The following is an 18,488-nucleotide window of genomic DNA, read 5'->3' as shown; positions in this document are numbered from 1 at the left end:
TAGCGGGATGGAGAGCCATGCTCTTATCAAGGGTTAGAGCCGGAAAGATATGGCAGACGTGCCGTTCCACACCCTCTCTCTCGTTGTTCCGTTCTGTTCTCCTCCGTCCGTCTTCCATCTCTCTTTCTCTTCTGACTCAAGCTTGGGATCACCAACCCTCCGGCTTGGGACTGACGACCGAGGAGTGCTATGCAAGGCAACGCAATGCAGGACTTTTGCTGCTGAGATCCTATCCCACCACCACCCCCTTCTCTCTCGCCAGTCTTCGCCAGTCACAGCTCTCCGGATACGTCACGCGTTCCTGCGCAGCTGCTGCCACCAATTAAGCCCGCGGCCTGCTGCATTTATCCTCCATACGGCCCCGACATCTCAGGCCCGACTTGCCTATCGACGTCTGATTGTCTCTTCTCTCTGCATTGCGGCTCAACTGGCCCTTTCATCAGGACCCGTTCCCTCCCCCGAGTCCCGAACCCGACTTGCTGTGGACTCTTTCCCCCCTCCCCCCCGGATCGGCACTTTTCACTAGCGGGACACACATAAAGTGTAGACCCGCGATGCCACTATGCCGAAGCATAGCTCCTCCAGTAAACACAAGTCGAAGCACGATGGCGGCGGTGGTAGCCCCTGGAGTGACTGGGTGTGGTCGGCCGAGTATTCAAAGTACTACTGCTACCGCATGAAGCGGAATGGTGAGTGGGAACTTTGGTGTTGTAGCAAAATCTGACAGTCACAGGCGAGACCGAGTACAAGTGGGACGAGGGGGCGTCGAGTGCCCAGCCTCAGGACGAGGCCGCACCTCGCCAGCAGGCCGAGATAGACATACAGCATGGCCTGGACGACTTGTCCTTGTCAGACACTCCCGATAGCGGTTATGGCTATGCGTACGGGTCACAGGCTGGGAGTAGTCATGGTGAGTCTGCTGGCCGCGTGTTGCTACCCGGCTAACGCAACGCAGATACGACGAAGAGGAGCAAACGCTCAAAAGACCAGCCGACTGAGTATGCCGAAGCCGAGCCCGACCCTTCAGGCGATCCACCCCCAACTCCCGATGAGGTTCCGCCTCTAGACCCTTTCTTCGGCGCGCAACAGGAGACCACACAATCAGTCTACGAAGCAGAGTCAGAGCGTAAGAGAACCATTGAGATTGAAGCACAAACGCTAAGCCCGTACAGCACTTGCTACTGATACAAACACGGCATACTCGACAGACTATGCGCAAACCGATGCCTACCAGGGTATGCCCACTGCATCCACATCGCAAGCCGTGCTAACAATCCCAGGCGATCCCCAACAGGACTTTGCACCGGAGGAGATTGAGGCCATGCGAGCGAGCGACTCCCACAACTTCGGCTACGCGAATGAAGGTGAATCGTCTATCGATTCGGGATACGGTATGGCAACGCCCTCGATTTGGTAGCTGTGGCTGACACGAACAGGGGCCTACTCGCCGGAGGAGGACGACGATGGTACGGTCACGCCAAAAGCGTTGGGGGGGCCTGTCGGTGCCCAAGAGCTCGCCGCCTATGGCGAGAGATTGGATCCTCGTACGTGCCTATAGTCGTGACCCGTAGTTCGCACTAACAATCAACAGGCTACAGAGTCGAACCGTCGAGCAAGTTTAAGCCTGGAGCAGTGAGTAGTCCGATATCCCCGTGCTTCTCGCGCTGACATGGTAGATCTTCAAAATCGTGTGGTCCGAACCTCGAGGTAGCACAGCGCAAGCGGCACCGACCATGTCGGACAAGCAGTCAATGAAGGATCCGTGGGGCGGCCACTTCCACGTCGGACCTCGACGGTTCATCGTGGTCGCAACCGACGAGGGCCACTCGACCTGCGTGTGAGCAGACCTGTTTCCACACCATGACATTCACTGACAAGTCAGGCCGATTCTCACGTACGGAGGCAGAGGCTGCAGAAAGAGCGGCGTGAAGCCCCTCAAACACGGCGTCATCCACGAGCGGAACCGCAGCGCCTACAAGCTCCCGAGAGAACCGGAACTCGGATTCCCCCCGGTGAAAGCCAGGCTCAACATTGAGGGCGAGCGGCTTTCGAAAGAGTCGCGCGTCAACTACGCAAAACTCACCACGATTGAACACAACATCAAGGTTTTCTTCATCGGCAGCATCGTAAAGGATGAAATCCCCACAATCAGGGCGAATGTCGACTACTGCTGGGAGCAAAAGTTGTAAGGGATCTCAGTGATCCTGGGTTCGACGGAACCCGACGTTTCAGCCGCCACAGCTATAAGCGATTGTGGCAGTATATTACGTTGTCGTCGAGGGTGATTGCCCTTCGACGACCTGAGTCTTCTGAAGGCTATTCTACGTTGCATCTCATGTTGCATCTTACGGATGACGATTTATGACATTCAAGGATTTATTCGCCGCGATTTCGACGGCAACACAAAACAGCACCAGCACCGGCATGGAGACAGACCATGGGAGACTGTGTCCGGATCTCTTTTACATTTACGTATCGCATCTAGTACCAAATTGCCAATATCAATGACGAATGTCGCTGCGCCTCAATACCCTTGTCATCGGTGCCTTACAGCAAACTGCTGAAATTCTGCACATTGAAAAGCCAAAATGCCAATTACAAAAGCTTCACCCCACGTTCAGGTGTGGGTCGGTGAATCCGGGGCTAGCTCAGAGCTCAAGCCGAGGCTCGGTAACCCGCCCCCGCAAACGTCACCGACCGGGGGGTCCGCGCGTTGCAGCTCCGGGTTATTAATCCCGACCTCCCCTTTCAATTTCACTTTGTTATTGTTGTTCATTCAAACGCAAAAATGGCCGAAGCTCAATTGGAAGATTTCCCGTCCCTCTTCTCGCTCAAGGGCAAGGTCGCCGTCGTGACGGGCGGTTCCCGCGGCCTCGGCCTGCACGCCGCTTCAGCGTACGTCTAGCTCCCTGCGCCGATTGACTCTGCTAACAAACACAGCTTCCTGCAGGCTGGAGCTTCCAAGGTCTTCATCTCCTCCCGCAAGGCCGACGCGTGCGAGGAGGCCTGCAAGGCCCTCAACACCCTCCCGAACCGCAGCCCCGGCGCCGTTGCCATTCCCGTCCCCGCCGACGCGGCCTCGATCAAGGGCGTCGAGCACCTGCTTGCCGAGGTCAAGAAACACACCGACAAGGTCGACATTCTGTTTGCTAATGCGGGCGCCACCTGGGGACAAGCGTTCGACTCGCACCCCGACGACGCGTTCGCCAAGGTCATGGACCTCAACGTCAAGGGCGTCTTCAACACCATCCGCCTCTTCGCCCCGCTGCTCGAGAAGGCGGGCAACACGAGCGACCCGGCGCGTGTCATCATCACGGCCTCGGTCGCCGGCCTCGGCATCGGCACGCTCGGCAAGCAGGGCACGTACGGGTACAGCGCGAGCAAGGCGGCGGTCATCCACCTCGGCAGGAACCTGGCCCTGGAGCTGGCGCCGCGACACATCACCGTCAACTCCATCGCACCCGGCTTCTTCCCCAGCAAGATGTCAAACGGCCTGCTGAAGATTGCCGGCGGCGCCGACAAGATCGGCAAGGGCAACCCCATGGGACGGCTCGGCAAGCCGGAGGACATTGCAGGCGCCGTGGTCTACCTCGCCAGCCGCGCCGGGTCCCACGTGAACGGCGAGGTCATCGCGATTGACGGAGGGTCGCTGTGGCAGCGTGGGGAGCTGAACGTGTCCAAATTGTAGAACAGTAACAATGTGTATTACGATGCCCGTCTATGATGCTATTCGCTGTGACAGAAGATGCTACCGCGGCTTGCGGGCCACCCAGAAACTCGCCCGGTACGTCGTCGACAACATGCTCTCGCGGTCGTGGATGTAGGGCGCCTCGATGCCCGTCTCGCGGCGCTCGACGACGAACCCGACCCTTTCCACCAGCGCCATGACCTCGTCGTCGCTCAGCTCGAAGCTGCCGGGGTCGGCAATGCCCGACGAGTTGTTGTAGTCGTGCTCCCCGTCGCCGTCCGTGTCTTTGCCGTGGTTCCCGGGAGCGTTGTTCTCAAAGTGCCACAGCAGGGGCCCAAAGTTGATGAGCACGCCCCCGGGCCGTAGGCAGTGGTGGATGGTCTCGAGGTAGCGTATCAGATTCGGCGCGGTGTCGAGGAAGAAGACGGTCGCCACCGCGTCGTAGGCGCCCGCGTGCTCGGCGTCGGCGTACAGGCAGAGAAAGTCGGCCGCGCACATGCTCATGGAACCGACCGACGGGCCCGCGGCCGCGAGCGCGGAGGCCGGGTGGATGTCGGGGATCGCGCAGCTCCTCAGGTGGTTCGTCCGCGTGCGGTGGTTGGAGAAGGAGTGCACCCAAGGGTAGACTGTGTGCTGCCCCGGCCCGGTCGTGCAGTTCAGAATGTACGAGGAGGCGAGCAGCTGGTGGTAGGAGATCTCGTTGCCCTCCGCGTCGTGGCCCGCGCGGCACAGCTCGAACACTAGACGGCCCAGGCCTGCGCCCGGGACGAGCACCTTCAGCGGGGCGGCGGCGGCGTCTTGGCGCTCGCGAGCGACGGCGTCCAGCACGGGGCCGTAGCACGCGCGGCGCTCCTCCGCACCGTCGGCCGACCAGTCGCGGAAGAACTGGCGCAGGGTGCTCCGGGCCTTGTCGGTGTCGTTGTGCTTGGCCACGCCCACCCACTCGTCGGGCATCCTGGGCTCGCCGCTGCCAGGGTCTACAGCACCGCAGGACCGCAGCCCGTTCTGCGCAATCGCCCTCGCGAGCTCCGCGTTGGTGTCGATGGCCTCATCCGTGCGCTCCAGCGTGTCCAAGAAGTTGAAGGGAGGGGCCGCCAGCATCTGCCAGTGGGCCTGGGGCAGCGCGTAGAACGACTGCCTCCTCAGGTGAGTGACGTTGAAGTGAGCCACCTTGGCATATTGGCTGCGCGTGTCAGTCTGCGGTCACCAAAGAAACACGACCACACTCACAGAAACGAGTCCAGGGCACAAAAGATGACCTTGGTCTCCTCCGGGTCCTCCATGGTGCTCTCCATGCCGTTCCATTGCTCGTCGTCGGCCATTTTGACGCGGGTGGTCGGGTCCTCAACACGCTCGTCAGTTCTGAGTTTTCGGCGGGCGGCCGCGGTGCAAGGAGGGGCAGTCGGGGCTGCTGTGGCGGCGACAGGGCGCTCCGCTCCGCCCAAGTCCTGGAGAACAACATACTTTTGGTTTTCTTCGTCGGGCGACCGGGGCTTCCTCCTTGGGGTGAATGGAGGGGCTTATCGCGACATCATGGTATCCGGTGTTTTCACCAGCAGCAGCGACTGCCCCGACAGCGGCGCATCGCACTCACCTGGGGACGCGGGGCTAGAACGGCCCCCGCCATTACCAATCGGGTCCCCAGAAGATCTTTACACTGTGCTCGCACGGTCACAGCGTGACTTCGACCTCACCTCAACATCACCTCCCAGCACACCGAATGAATGACAATTTGTTTGTATACGTCCGACAATACCATGAGTCGTTTATCCGTCAATCTACATGAACGCGTGCTAACCTACATAGTCCCAGTCCTCATTATCAATCCCAACGCCAAGAGTTGCAATGCTCGCCAATCAATTTGTCCTCCCATCCAGTCCTTTCAGTGATCACGGTGACGACGGGCGTGTCTCTTCTTCCGTCTCTCGTCTGCGTACTCGCTGCTCACAGCGCTCTGGCTGCTCAGCCCGGGGATGACGTGGTGGTACGACTTGTTGCCGTAGTCGCTCTCGACGGCGCTGGTAATGTCGCTCTCGGTCCAGGCGCCGGGGACGCTGGGCTCCGGCTCCTCCTGCGGCGGCGGCAGAGCGTATCCGCGGGTGGCCTGGTCCTCGGCGATCGTGCTGGCGCGCTGGAAGCTGAAGTCACGTCTGGAGCTGCCGGCTGAGCGGCCCTTCTCCTGCAGCCTCTTGGCCTCGGCGCGGATGCGCTGGCGCTCACGCTCCTCGTTGCGGTCTGCCGTGCTGTACACCTTGCGAATGCCGCCCTTGGTCGGGGTCGACGTGGGCGTCGTCTCGCGGTTCGACAGCAGGTTGGATGACACGGACGACTCAGTGGGGTTGGTAGAGCCGTCCCACTCGGACGACTCCGACTCCTTGTTCATGCCGCCGACGCGGGCAGGCCTCTCGTGGCGGTACGACCTCAGGTGCTGCTTGGCCTCACGCTCCGCCTCTTCATCGATGAGGACGCTGGCCTCGTCGTTGTTCCGGCGGGATCGCTTCTCGCTGTGGCGTCCCTCCTTCTTCTCCCTACGCCGCTTCTCCTTCTTGCGTTCACGCTTCTCGCGGGCGGCGATGTCGCTCGCGCCCGCAGTGATGCCCGACAGCGTGGTGCCCGAGATGCTGGTCTGGTTATCGTCGTAGTCCTTGTACACGCTGCCGCCCCCGAGCTTTGTCGACTTGGTGGCGTTGGACAGGATGGTGCCGTTGGGTCCCTTGCGGCGCAGGACGGTCGACTTGTAGTCGTCCCAGTCGTCCTCCTTGAAGTAGAAGCCGCCGTTCTTGGCCCAGAAAAAGAACCAGATGCCGGTGACGACAAAGGCCGCACCGATCAGGCCGAATAGCACAAAAATGGCCGTGTTGTTGATGTCGCCGGGGCTTGTGACGCCGCTCTTGGGGTCTTCCTTCGCCGGCGTGCCGTCACGGGCGGCGAGGATGGATCTGGCGACGAGGGGGCCGACGGCCGGGTCGAACCCTCTCGCCGTGATGTCTGCCGTCTGCGGAAGGCTCGAGAGCCCGCCCGAGATGACGGAGCGGGCGTGCTGCGCCAGGCCGTTGACGACGGCCGGAGCCATGGTGTCGATATTCGGTGACGATGGATGGTGCAAAGGTGGGATTCGATATCGGTGAGACAATCTCGTGGTGTTGATGGAATGCTAAGCCCACTCTTCAGATTGAAGGCGAAGGGCAGGAAAATCAGATTGCGGATGGATGGGGAAGAGTGCAGAGAAGAGTTGCCTGGCCACCTGCGTGGTGGATGGTTGTTCCTATAGAAACCAAAAATCATGTGGCTGGGATACGTACAACTGAGGTGGTTGGTGGGGGGAGTATGCCAACCGGGGTCCAGCACGGGTTTCCCTGCTTCCTCTTTTTTGGATTTTGCCAGTGAGTCCCTCTCATTGGGTGCTGACCTGATTTAGCAGGGTTTTTTTCTGCATCCCGCTTCCTCGAGTTCATCTGCTGTCACCATCCCCCAATGACGTCGCGAGTCAATAGACCGGCGCGTTGCCCAGCAACCGCACCACCCAATCACCACCGTCCACGAACCTTCCATTTCCGTCGTCCCGTCACAGAAACCATCCCAGCAAACGGCAAACGGCGCAACGGGCGGCGGATCCCGCTCCCGCACGGAACTAAATGTTTGAGCCCCGTCCGCGCAGTCAACTCAGACATCGTCGCTTCACACACCGCAGGCCGCCAAAAAGAGACCTACGCCCTATTCCTGTGCCGTTTCAAGTCTGTGTCACGTCCGCCAGCGCCAACTACAGCACGCTGACGGGCTCTGCAAACCCCTGCGGATAAGCTCGGCCAACACGTTCACCCCTTCTCATTGGACCTGAAAGCCAAAAGAGATGACAGGCGCAAAACTCTGAGGCATCCCGCGAATGCTGCTCGTCGATCGGACTGCCTGGAACGGAAACTGATCGCCCTCCCTCGTGGGATGGAGGGCGTGCGTCTACGACCTGACCGGACTGGCGGGCACATCACGGGACAATTGGACCATCAGAGCGGTTACTGTTCCAACTTTTCATTTCAATTGCGGCCTATATGGCTCAGCCATGCTAGGGGTATCTGTCTCGCCGCTCAAAGGGCGAGTCATCCGCAACACCTATCCGTATCCTTTTTTCCCCCAACCGGGCCACCCTTCGCGGGCCGCCACTACAAAATGGTATCCTCCAAATGATCTAGAAGCGAATCCCGATGATGGCCATGACAATTTCCCACATGCCACCCTCCCTGATAGCGCAGGAAGTGCGAACTTCCCGGATTGTCCATACAGGTTGTCTATCAACGTGTCCGACTCGTACGCCGTGCTGAAAATGCGACACACTGCTCCGCCCCGACACGCGGTCAGGGCGAGTAGTGTCGCAGGCACGACAGCCATCACCCGGGGGTAGCCAAGAGAGGCCTCTACTCCGCGTATGCCCAGAAAGGAAGAAAAACATTGACCCATTATCGCGTCCCAGCATACAAATTCCATACGTCCTCGAGGCTCCCTGTCTGAGCCTGCATATACATGATTCGTTCAAATGGTATAAGAAATGCAAATAGAAAGGTGGTAACAATGGGGAGACGAGCGTCAACCTCGTCAACCTCAATGCAGAGAAGAGAAGCAATCGTATCGATACAATGCAAAACGCTCGCTTCAATGAAATCGTAGGAAACTCCATCGCTTCGTCAACTTCGTCGTCATCGTGGCCGCTCAAAAGAAGGGCGGCCTGGCCTGCGGAGCATAGCTGTAGTCGCTGACCTGGCTGCGGTTCCACGAGTCGGCGCGGGCGCGGATGGGCAGCGGGCGTGAGTCCCTGCGGCTCGGGCGGTCGTCCGAGTAGACGGTGCTGGCCCGGTCGCTGCCGCCGTTGCGGCTCGGCTGGGTGATGTTGATCTCGCCGCCATCCTGGCACTGGATCTCGGCACCGCCAATCTTGAGAACGGCGCTGCCGGTAACCTTGATGGTGACGTCCTCGCTCTCGATAGCCGAGGACCGCGTGGTCCGCGTCGTGGCGCTCTGTCGGTACTCGCTGTCGTCGCGGCTCTCGCTGCTGCCGCTGGACCGGCTGCTCTTGCTCTGCTTGGCCTTGAGGGCAGCGGCGGTCAGAGGCGCCGTGGGGCCGCCGCTGACGCCGTTCTGGTACGCCATGGCAGCGTGCTGGGCCTCGGCCATCTTGTGCTCCGAGTAGCTGCCGACCTTTGGCTCCGGGTAGCTGTCGGCGGCGGCCATGTACGAGTGACGGCGGGTGCGGCCCGCAGGCTCAATGGAGTAGCCCTCACGGCTGTATGCGCTGGAGCGCCGACGATGGGCGCGAGGGCGGTCCACGACACCGTCGTCGTATTCGTAGTGCACGACCTGCTGGTAAAGAGAATCTTCGTCGTCAAAGGCGTCAGAGTCGTAGCTGGTGTGTGCAATCTGGCGTGGGGGCGGCATCTTGGGGGCCGGCTTCTGGCGGGGTGGGCCCTTGACAGCCTGCCGGGTCGGCTGGCCTGTCTTTGGGCGCGGCGGCGGCGGCATGAGCTGTCGGGGATCGTCCCTGGGCTGCCGGGGATCGCCCTCGGCCGGGCGGATCTTGACCGACCGCCGCCTGGGCATCTGCTCCTTCTCGTACGGGTCATGCTCGTACGAGTCCGAGATGGAGCGATGGCCCATGGCGGACGAGGGTCTCTGGAAGCGCTGGGCGAGGTGGGTCTGTCCGGGTGCCGGCTGGGGAGGCCCTGCATGATGAGGGGGTGGTGCATGGTGAGGCGGTGGGAAGTAGTCGCTTGCCGAAGACGGCGGCGCGGGGTACGGCATCCCGCCAGGCTGGGCCCATTCCTGCGGATGAGCATAGGGCATGCCCGGTGTGAAGGGGGACTGCTGAGGCATCGGCGGCAGCGGCTGCATCGGCGATGGGGCCATCGGAGAGGGGGCGTACGGCGACGGGGCGTTCTGAGCATACCAGCGCTCATTCGCCGGGGGCGGCCGGGTGCCTTGTCCGTAGTAGCTGTTGGGTCGGTTCGACATGCCTCTCGGGCGGTGTGCCTGTGCCGGCTGGATGCCATACTGCGAGGAGTCGTCTTCGAAGCGCGGCCTCCGGTACTCGTCAGGCTGTTGCGTGTGGACGACCGGGGCCGTCTTGACGCTCTTCACCGGGGGCCGGACGGCAGGCTTCTTGGGCCTCTCCTGTTCGCGGCGGTCGACAGGCCTCTGTTCGTCCTTCTTCCTTCGACGGCGCTCCTCCCCGCTCCTCTCGTTGACCCTTTCGTGTCTCTGGCGCTCATACTTGGCCGTCGTGGGGTCGTTGACGGTGTCGTCCGAGTCGGTCAGACCTGGGTCCTGGATGGATGTTCTTCTCATCTTCTTTTCCTTGGGTCGGGGTCTGGCAACGTTGGCCGTGTGCTTTTGGGGGCTGCTGGGTGCAACCGAACGGGCGTACGTCCTCTCAGCGCCCTCGAGAGCGGAGCCGGCGTCGTCTTCAGCGTCTTGTACGTAGGCAACTTTGCCTGCCATAGCGGTGGGATCAGATGGCTGGTGAATGTGTGTTTGCTCGCAGTCGAGCGACTAGTGTGTAGAGGCAAATGAGCCTCGGAGGAGGCGTGTGCAATCGTGAGTGTGTTGCGAGTTCTTGGAGAGCAGTGAGTTGGTGGGAACAGTGTGCGTGGGAGCGGGAACTTTTTTGTACAGAGGGCGAGGGAGGCGGACGGTGGGGATCCGGAAGGGGATGCGACCACTATCTGATGGAGGGAGGGCCCGTATTTGTGGGTATGAGAATCGACCGGGATGGGGTGTGAAATTGGGCGTGATGCGTTCGTTGGTGTGGTGTCGAACGGAGCACTGTATTGCTGTCGATCGTCAGAAGAGGCGATGTGGTCTGTTGAAACGCACAAAAATACGGACTGGACGCTTGGGCGGGCTGGACGAGACCAACATCTTATTACTTTTGCTTGTTGTGCACCGTTCCGTGCCATGCTACGGCTGCTGAGCGAGCGAGCGAGAGAGAGAGAGAGAGAGAGAGGGAGACAGACAGAGCAAGAGGAATCGCTCGGAGGGAGGAGGCGTGTGCGCAGCCGAACAATTCTTTTTGAGGGGGATAAAAATGCAGAGGCCAATCGTGGGGTCGGTGGTGCTGGCAGGGGACGTGGAGGGGCGTGTTCGCAGCAAAAAAAGGACCTGACAGCAGATGATGTCGCTGGTTGCCCGGGGTGCTCTGCCGCCGTCCAGTGTCACTCCAATGGCCGGCCAGCGTGGTCGATAGCCCGAGGGCAGGTGTGGCTGTGGTTGCGAGCTCGTCGCCGGCTTTGAAATCGGATCCCGAGGACCGTGTTTCGTGGTGACGATGCCCGCGATGTGCAGTGTACGACGAGCATTGGCAGCTGGGACGGCATTCAAGCGAGGCCCAGTTGGTCTGGAGACCAGGGCAATTCGCCGTCAACCTCCCTTGCCCCGTGTCCCAGCCCTGGCAGGATGGGATTCTTGGGCTCATGGACAGAAATGGAACGGTCCCAGATAGCGAGCTAAGACAATAGCCTCAGCTTCACCGCGTGGGAGCAAGGAAGCTCAGTTGGCGTGCTGGCGTCGTCGTCGTCTGGCCTCTGCTGCTGGCTGGCTGTCGTTCTCTGACGGGACCAGGGAATCCTCGACACCGCAATTGACCGCAAAGTTGGGAAAATGGGCGGCCCCTGGCTTTGGTGCTTGTGTTGGCGCCGGTGCAAATCGCCGCCGCTTCGAGTCAGAGCGCCAGAACGCACTCAGGCCCAACTGTGGAGAAGCTTGTCTTTCGTTTCTTCCCGTCCGCGACCGTTGCAGTGGATTACCTGGACGGCCTGGGTGATCGGGGGCCCTGTCAGCCAGGGTTATCTTGCGCCACCAACTATCACTGAAATCCAAACCACAGGCGCAGACGTTTTGTGCGCGCTCGTGAGTCAATTGTGTGCTGTTATCCCGAGGTTCGAGCATCGAAATCTCCAACAGCACATCCGCCTCGCAGGGGGGTGAGGGCATGGAGCCTGCCTCCCTCGGGCTTCGTTTTTGTGGCTGGGAGTCTCCGCGTGCGCGGGAGATCCACCTCCAGGGCCAAACCAGACGGGGGGTGCCACTCAAGATGACGGAGCATGTGTGGTGCGTTGTGCCCTTTTCGGTTGAAATTTTCAGTCTGCGTGCTGATTTCATGCCCGACCCTGCAACAGGCTTGGCCTTTGGGTATCAACAGTCAAAGATGCTGACAGACAGGAGCCGGCATCCAATCGTTTACCGCGCCTTCACCTATTTGAAGACATCTGGCTAAATCGGGTTTTGTCGTCAACGTTTGTGTCTCGTCGACTTGTGGGCACGAAAAAAACCTCAGCGTCAGCATAGATGAATGGTGCGCGACCCAGGCTGAGCACTGGTGCGAACAAACGGTTGCCTTCAGCGCTGGCAGAGTCTGCACACAATGCAGGCTCTGGAGGCCAGCACACTAGGCCGCTCCGGAGAGCCCAATCATGACGCGACCCACCCGGCCTGGAATGCAGTCTCCTGCAAACCGGGCCCGCTGCTTCGTCTCATAGGGCGGATCCGGGTCGGCAATGGGAGTCATCGGTCCATCTCCCTTCTGCGGATGGCTTCGCTCTTGCCCAGCAGGGTCTGGCTCCGCGCACCACGATGTGAGATGGCATCACACTGCTGGATGCTGCGCTGCGGCCAGGGCCAGATCCATCCTTGCGCTTTGTGTAGCCGTAATGTTTCGCCCGGGCGTGTTCGAGATTTGTTGCCCGTTGGCAGGACCGCAACGGATCGGCATCGTTGCAGTTGATGCGGTGCTTTCGGACACTGCCACGGTTGCTACTGTGCGCTTCCCATTGGCCGTCGTCTCCCGGTGTGGTCTCGAACAGCCACCGGCCTCCCGTCTGATTGGCGGGGTCCGATTCGGGCTCAAGAGCACACGCCGTCTGCGAATGTCTCTTGAACGTGCCGTTGGGAGAGACACTGCGGAGATGTTCAGTCTCTGCCGTACAGGACAACCAGGCCCATGGGTGAACCGGTGGATTGAGAAGATGGCGTTGCGCTCCATTCGTGTTGCACATCACTGCGCGTTTCTCCCGCATGCTCCTCAACAGTGGCCCCGGCCTGTTTGCCCGCCTAGCGCGAGGACATGCCGGAACGGGAACGACTGAGGCCCTCCCGGAGCCTCTCATGGCTGCGTGGCTGTCGAATGCAAGTGGTCGTGTCGAGGGTGGAGCCCAGCCATCTGAGCACGAACGAGCCGGGGGAGGGGAATCCGGAGACTCTACATTCTCGGCCGTCGCTGTTGAGAACGCTGTCGATATCAACGTCGGCGTAAGCATGAGCTCCCCAGATCTGATGCACGCCATGGGTGCATAGTTGGGCAATCGCAGGGCAATCGTAGACCTCGAGATGCACAGTGCTGTCCCTCGAGGAATGGACTCAATTGTCTAGATTTCGGGGCGGACGGATCGACGGCGATTGCTGGCTGTGGAGCGCAGGCGCGACACCACACCGGAACCACACCGCCTTTTCGCTCGAGGCATATTCGCTCGACGCCACTATCAAAAGCGTCCCGGCGCCACAGGTAACGTATTCTGCCGGAACGGTCTCATTCTCGACTTGAGATGAACAGAGGCCGGCGCGGGAGTCTTCGGGAGGGCGCGTTTGTCAGCTCGCGACTTGTGTGGCCGCTGTCTTGAGGTTTGCAGTTTTAATATTGGCAGCGTCCAACATGCTAGTCATGCAGGAGTCTCGGAGGATCGGGCAGTCTAGATCTGCTAGGTTTGTGATACCCAGATTGCGTGGCATCGCACTCAGGCCACGCCTCCCCCGATACTGATCAAAAGCTGGCTGGCCGTAGCACGGGAATTTCCACATCCGCGACGACAGGCCTGTGATCGGATAAGTAGACGTCATCGTCAAATTTGTTCGACAGCACGCCAAACGTCCTCACGGTGGCCGGGCTTGGATCTTGTACGAACAAAAAGTCGATTCTCGACGGCGTCTCGTTCGGCTCTTCAAACGAGGTGTAGGTGATTTCGTTTCCGTATCGTTTCTCCTTTGGCACTCTGGCGGACACGTCAACCATGCCCGAGTCTGGTGAGACCATGGTCTTGTATGCGTTGTCTTCTGGCGTGCTGTTGAAGTCGCCTGCAAGGAGGACTGTGGTGGGTGGCTTTCCGTTGGCGCCTTTGCTCCAGTCGCGGGCAATCTTGAGGAGGAGCTTGGCGCTCTCCTCCCGCGCCTTGACGCCGATGTGGTCAAAGTGGGTGCTCATAACAACCACTCTCGCGTCGGTCTGCTTGTCGACAAACTCGCCGACGGTGACGATGCGGTTGAGGACGGCATCCCATCCTCTGGAGGGCTTGCCCGGGGTCTTGCTCAGCCATAGTGTCTCGTTGCGCTCACACTGCCAGCGATTGACTTGGTAAAAGACGGGGGAAAACTCTCCCGCTCGCTTACCATCGTCCCGGCCGACTCCGATGTGTGCCCATCCCGGGCCGAGCCATGATTGGATCTCTTGGAGCTGGGAGTAGAGCACCTCCTGGAGGCAGATGAAGGCAGACTCGTGACCAGCTGTGATGAAGTCCAGCTGGTTGATGAGCTTGGGACCGCGAAAGCTCCACGGCTTCTCCTTTGGTGTCGGACTCTTGGTGGCGTACCGGACGTTCTGGGTGACCATCCGCAGCAACATGGAGGAGGACGCCGTGGATGGAAGCTGGACGAGCATGCTGGAATTTTTTGTTGAAAGCGTGTTTGACCTAGCGATCACAGTGGTATTAAATGGATCTGATGTAGTCAAAAGAACCTCTGAAGTTGGAACACGGTTGAAGCTTCGGATGGCATAAAGCAGGCATCCTCCTTCCCCAGACCGTTGAGTGGGTCACGTGGCGAATCCATGAGGGGAGGAGTGGCCCAAGCTTCACGCCCACATTCTTCGTCCGTCCGGGGCACCGCGCAGCTGCTCCGTGCTCCCCCACCCGAAAGCATCCAGCTGAGCCACCTCCATTGCGAGAAATGACCCCTCACAGCCATTGCTACCTCTCCCGGGCTGGGCTCTTATCCGGGCAGCCGGCTGATGATGCCTCCGCGTCCCAGTCTGCCTGCATCTGCTGTGTGCCAATGAGGCCGCAAACCCGGCTGCCCCTCATTTGATGGTGCAGACTACGGCGGTGCCCTCTTACGTGGGACGTAAGCAGGGATATCATCTCACTTGCGACTGGTTGCTTGTCACTGAATGCAATCAGGGAACACTTGTGTCACCCGATACTAAAGCGTATTTGCGCGGCAGGCTGATGTCGGCGCGGAGACTCCACAGACCGGTCACGTTCGATCACGGCCCGTAGCCGGAAGTCCCACCACGGGTCGTGATTCAGCTTTCCATGGGATGGCAGCGGTTCGAGTCCAAGGACGTTCGTCCGGCCTTGTCAAATCCAAGTCATGACGCAATATGTACACAGTCGGCAAGGCACCTGACTTGACGTCGAGACAAACTTGAGCTGCTTCGTCTCGACTAGTCGTCGTCTGTGTTGCCGTCTGGGGTTTCCACAGTTCGCATCTCGTTGTTCCCAGAGAAAAGAGCGGCCGTGTCTGACTGCATCCATCTCGCAGCGGTTCATGCACCCTGGCGATCCTCTCGCGGCTGAGAATGGCTGACTCCTTTCTTCATACGAGAACGAGGCAGCTCTGAATTGCTGCACATCCAGTGAGGCCGCGCGAGTCGACTCAAATGCGCCACCGCGAGGCGTCATGCAAGGTACGCCAGTCGCCCCGACAAGCGTGGGAGGTTGACCAAAACTTGCTCCTCGCGCAGGCTAGCGAATTCCTGTCTTGCGCATTCCTTGCTGCACTTTCCAACCCCGATCAGACGGGAGACCTAGTGCCAGTATTCGGCAGCGTCGGTTGGCTGTGGTGGGCAGAAACAGTCATCTGCCTGACTCGGCCTCCAACAGAAATGTGTAGTGGTTGCCTGCCGGCCTGTCTCAGCTTATTCATAAGCCGCGATAGTCGCACCTGACAGCACCCTCACGGACCAGCGCGAAGTAACCAAAATGCCGGATTTCTGACATTCCAACCTGAGTTGCGACAGAACACGGATGCAACTGGGCTCAGCTTACCACCACTTTTGGACGCGCACCTCCTCTTATGGCGCTGCACTGCTCTTTAGGTCGGCCGTGGCGGCTACAGAGTCACGCCCTCGCAGGCCTCCTCCACGTGGGGGTTGGCGGTGGCTGGCTGCCCCGCGATTTTGAGACCTCAGCGCCGGACCATTCACGCTGGTGACCACCTTCTCCAGGCCATACAAGGCACATCTGGGCTGGCCGACATGACTGAGCCGAATCACCAGCCAGCCGTGATCCTTGTCGGTGTGGGAGGCTCAGGTGTGGTGGGAAGCCAGGCAGGTCGGCCAGCGTCCGCCTCGTCGAGGCTGTGATGCGGCTATAAGTACGAGCCGTCGCCTCGACCAGCTGTCCGTCACGTTTCACCACATCGCGTTACGTGCTGTACGCGGATTACTCTCGTCGCTTTCGTTTGGTGCCACACTTGAGCCGGCCAGGCCGGCGAGGGCTCTCAGTCGCCTGCATATCAACAACGCCCAAGCGGCAACATTCACAATGCCTCACACCCCAAACTCACCAAGCCTGCGGGATTCCTGGCCGCCTACCCAGGTGCGCCTGATGCCGACGACGCCCAAAGATTACCCCACCCTCGACGACATTGACGAGGACCCCCTCACCTATTTTCTCACGCCGGCGCCCGACTTGGAGGAGGACGAAGACGTCGACATGATGGATTTCGATGCCGGGATCGAGGACAGCAGCCCCCGCGAGATTGTACGCAGCGTCAGCCCGTCAAGCCTCGACGGGTTGGACAAGGCCAAGGGCCGCAAGTCGCCGCCTGTACCCGACCTGTCGGACTTGGCGACGCCAGAGGACGACGAAGAAGACTACATCCGCTTTGCGCCACAAGGCTTTTGCGTCCCGTTCAGCCTGCGGGACTTCACCATCGACGGCGTCAAGTCTAAGCGGCCAAAGACGCATCCGGACGCCCTGTTGTCGCCGAGCCGGGGCCGGACACCGGTGCGTCCCGCCGGGCGGGGCCGCCAGCAAAGCGTGTCTTTCCGCCACCGGCAGCAGCACGTCTGGCGCGAGCCCAGCCCGGACGTGTGGTCGATTGAGGAGGAGACGGAGGAGGAGCTGCTGAGCGAGCTGGGCAGCAGCATCGGCGCTGTCAGCGACATGGAGGAGGACGCAGACATGGGCAAAGACGTAGAGGCTGCAAAGCCAAAGAAGAAGGTCCGGTTTCTGTTGCCCTCCAAGGAGTGAGCAACACCACAGCATTACACGGCGTTAATCCATTTTGGTCATCTGCATTGGGTGGTGGCATTTTCCTTTGGTATACGTCCTCGGGCAGGGCAGGGTCGCATGGATGGGAGTTTGTACAATACCCGTCATTCTGGATGGTAATCTGGCATTCCGGTATTATTTAGGTGCATAATTGACACGCCGCCGCCGGCGATAACCCTGATCTGCGTTTTCCTGTTGGTGGTGTGCTGCGAGTGATGTGAACCATGCAGAAGATGCCAGAGACGGCGACGGTCTCTCCAGCGCCTGGGCGATCTCGATCCAGCCCACGCGACGCGGCCTCAACTGGGCCAACGTCTCCGAGGGCCCGCCTCGTGCAAGGGGCGCGAGGGCTCGTGATGCGACGCTGATAGTGCAGCGTCTGAGACAATGTCTGGTACCGAGTTGATGGTGAGGTGGAAGCTTGAAAGTCAACATTGACAAACTGGGTTATTGGACGTGCTTGCTGGGATTTCGTAGCGTGTTTGTGTTGTTATCGTCAGCGCAGCGGGACAAGGTTCGGGATGGGCGGGGCACAGGATATCAAACGTGACTGGGATGCCCGCTGTTGCAGTGACGGCGAGGTCATCTGGGAGAGGTCCGGCCGAGATGCGCATGAAGATGGGTTGCTCTGGGTGCCGTCTGGCGGCCTGCTTCTCGTCGTACGCCAAGCATGGGTGCACTCGCCGGGAATGTTGGCAGACATGTCCAGCGACGACATCAAAAGGGAAACAAAACCCCGAGATCCGATCTGTAGCGAGAGGCCGTCCTGCTGGAGTCCGAGATTGACGAGCTGAGGTGGGAAATGATGGTCGATGCGGGCTGTCAAAAGCACCCCTCCCAAGCAAGGCTAACCGCAGAGACGGAGGACGCCAAAAACAATGACAGGCCAGGCGGAGGGATCCTTGTAATGATCCCCCCCCCCCCCCCCCCCCTCCGTCCCGAAGCCTCTCGTCTTGTTTTCGCAAAGCGCTGCACCGTCTTCCCTGGCAGCCACCGCGAGGCCTGGGCCACCGGCCGCAACGGCGGCGGCTGATTGGGCGTCGGCATGGATGTCCGTGCTTCAGGCCGTCAACTCTACTCTGCTGATAGTCTGATAGCGCCTCATCTCAAGGCAAGGAAGGTGCTGACTGACCCACCCGCAGCGGTTTGTTTATGTCTAAGCTCCGGCGTCAACATCCACTGGTTACTCCGGCAGTGCCAGCTCAACGACGGGGGTCCATTGGGCTGGCCTGCTCGTCAGAAATCAATCTTCGTCGACCGGACTCACTGCACCACCTTCGATACATTACTCTCTCTCTGTCTGCCCTGTGCGTGCAATCCGGCCGCCTACACAACGGGATTGTCATCGGTCTGCCCTCTCATGCATTCTCGCTGCACATAGTGTCTTGCCTCTGGGAGCTGACTGGCTGTTGATCCGCTGCGGCCTACACTCCGGCCTACTCTTTTTTGCCCTTCGCCTACTCACCTTGACTCACCGTCACTCGTTCAGATACGCC

At 60.2% G+C, this 18,488-nt stretch overlaps 7 protein-coding genes across 7 annotated transcripts; 3 read left to right on the top strand and 4 right to left on the bottom strand.

Moving 5' to 3' along the window:
• Positions 1-562: 562 nt before the first annotated feature.
• CGCA056_v008584 (uncharacterized protein) lies at positions 563-2,189 on the top strand (the record flags this gene model as incomplete). The annotated part of the gene is made up of 9 exons (XM_037323831.1): positions 563-689; positions 734-910; positions 956-1,126; positions 1,173-1,235; positions 1,281-1,391; positions 1,437-1,544; positions 1,592-1,632; positions 1,677-1,837; positions 1,883-2,189. 9 exons carry the CDS (start codon positions 563-565, stop codon positions 2,187-2,189), a joined length of 1,266 nt encoding a protein of 421 aa, XP_037177554.1.
• Positions 2,190-2,788: 599 nt separating this feature from the next.
• rhlG-4 (Rhamnolipids biosynthesis 3-oxoacyl-[acyl-carrier-protein] reductase) lies at positions 2,789-3,688 on the top strand (the record flags this gene model as incomplete). The annotated part of the gene is made up of 2 exons (XM_037323830.1): positions 2,789-2,895; positions 2,941-3,688. 2 exons carry the CDS (start codon positions 2,789-2,791, stop codon positions 3,686-3,688), a joined length of 855 nt encoding a protein of 284 aa, XP_037177557.1.
• Positions 3,689-3,748: 60 nt separating this feature from the next.
• CGCA056_v008582 (Carnosine N-methyltransferase) lies at positions 3,749-5,010 on the bottom strand (the record flags this gene model as incomplete). The annotated part of the gene is made up of 2 exons (XM_037323829.1): positions 3,749-4,871; positions 4,919-5,010. 2 exons carry the CDS (start codon positions 5,008-5,010, stop codon positions 3,749-3,751), a joined length of 1,215 nt encoding a protein of 404 aa, XP_037177556.1.
• A 560-nt stretch (positions 5,011-5,570) lies between these two features.
• On the bottom strand, positions 5,571-6,761 carry CGCA056_v008581 (uncharacterized protein; the record flags this gene model as incomplete). The annotated part of the gene is made up of 1 exon (XM_037323828.1): positions 5,571-6,761. The coding sequence occupies one exon, from the start codon at positions 6,759-6,761 to the stop codon at positions 5,571-5,573; it is 1,191 nt and encodes a 396-aa protein (XP_037177559.1).
• Positions 6,762-8,389: 1,628 nt separating this feature from the next.
• On the bottom strand, positions 8,390-10,171 carry CGCA056_v008580 (uncharacterized protein; the record flags this gene model as incomplete). Its single annotated transcript, XM_037323827.1, has 1 exon — positions 8,390-10,171. One exon carries the CDS (start codon positions 10,169-10,171, stop codon positions 8,390-8,392), a length of 1,782 nt encoding a protein of 593 aa, XP_037177558.1.
• A 3,313-nt stretch (positions 10,172-13,484) lies between these two features.
• Positions 13,485-14,375, bottom strand: CGCA056_v008579 (uncharacterized protein; the record flags this gene model as incomplete). Its single annotated transcript, XM_037323826.1, has 1 exon — positions 13,485-14,375. The coding sequence occupies one exon, from the start codon at positions 14,373-14,375 to the stop codon at positions 13,485-13,487; it is 891 nt and encodes a 296-aa protein (XP_037178197.1).
• Positions 14,376-16,260: 1,885 nt separating this feature from the next.
• CGCA056_v008578 (uncharacterized protein) lies at positions 16,261-16,971 on the top strand (the record flags this gene model as incomplete). The annotated part of the gene is made up of 1 exon (XM_037323825.1): positions 16,261-16,971. The coding sequence occupies one exon, from the start codon at positions 16,261-16,263 to the stop codon at positions 16,969-16,971; it is 711 nt and encodes a 236-aa protein (XP_037178198.1).
• Positions 16,972-18,488: the final 1,517 nt, after the last annotated feature.

The sequence above is a fragment of the Colletotrichum aenigma genome (assembly GCF_013390185.1).
Source record: "Colletotrichum aenigma strain Cg56 chromosome Unknown KSG_Cg56_contig05, whole genome shotgun sequence".
In the NCBI taxonomy this organism is placed as follows: Eukaryota; Fungi; Ascomycota; class Sordariomycetes; order Glomerellales; family Glomerellaceae; genus Colletotrichum; species Colletotrichum aenigma.
This window is presented reverse-complemented; position numbering and strand designations above follow the sequence as displayed.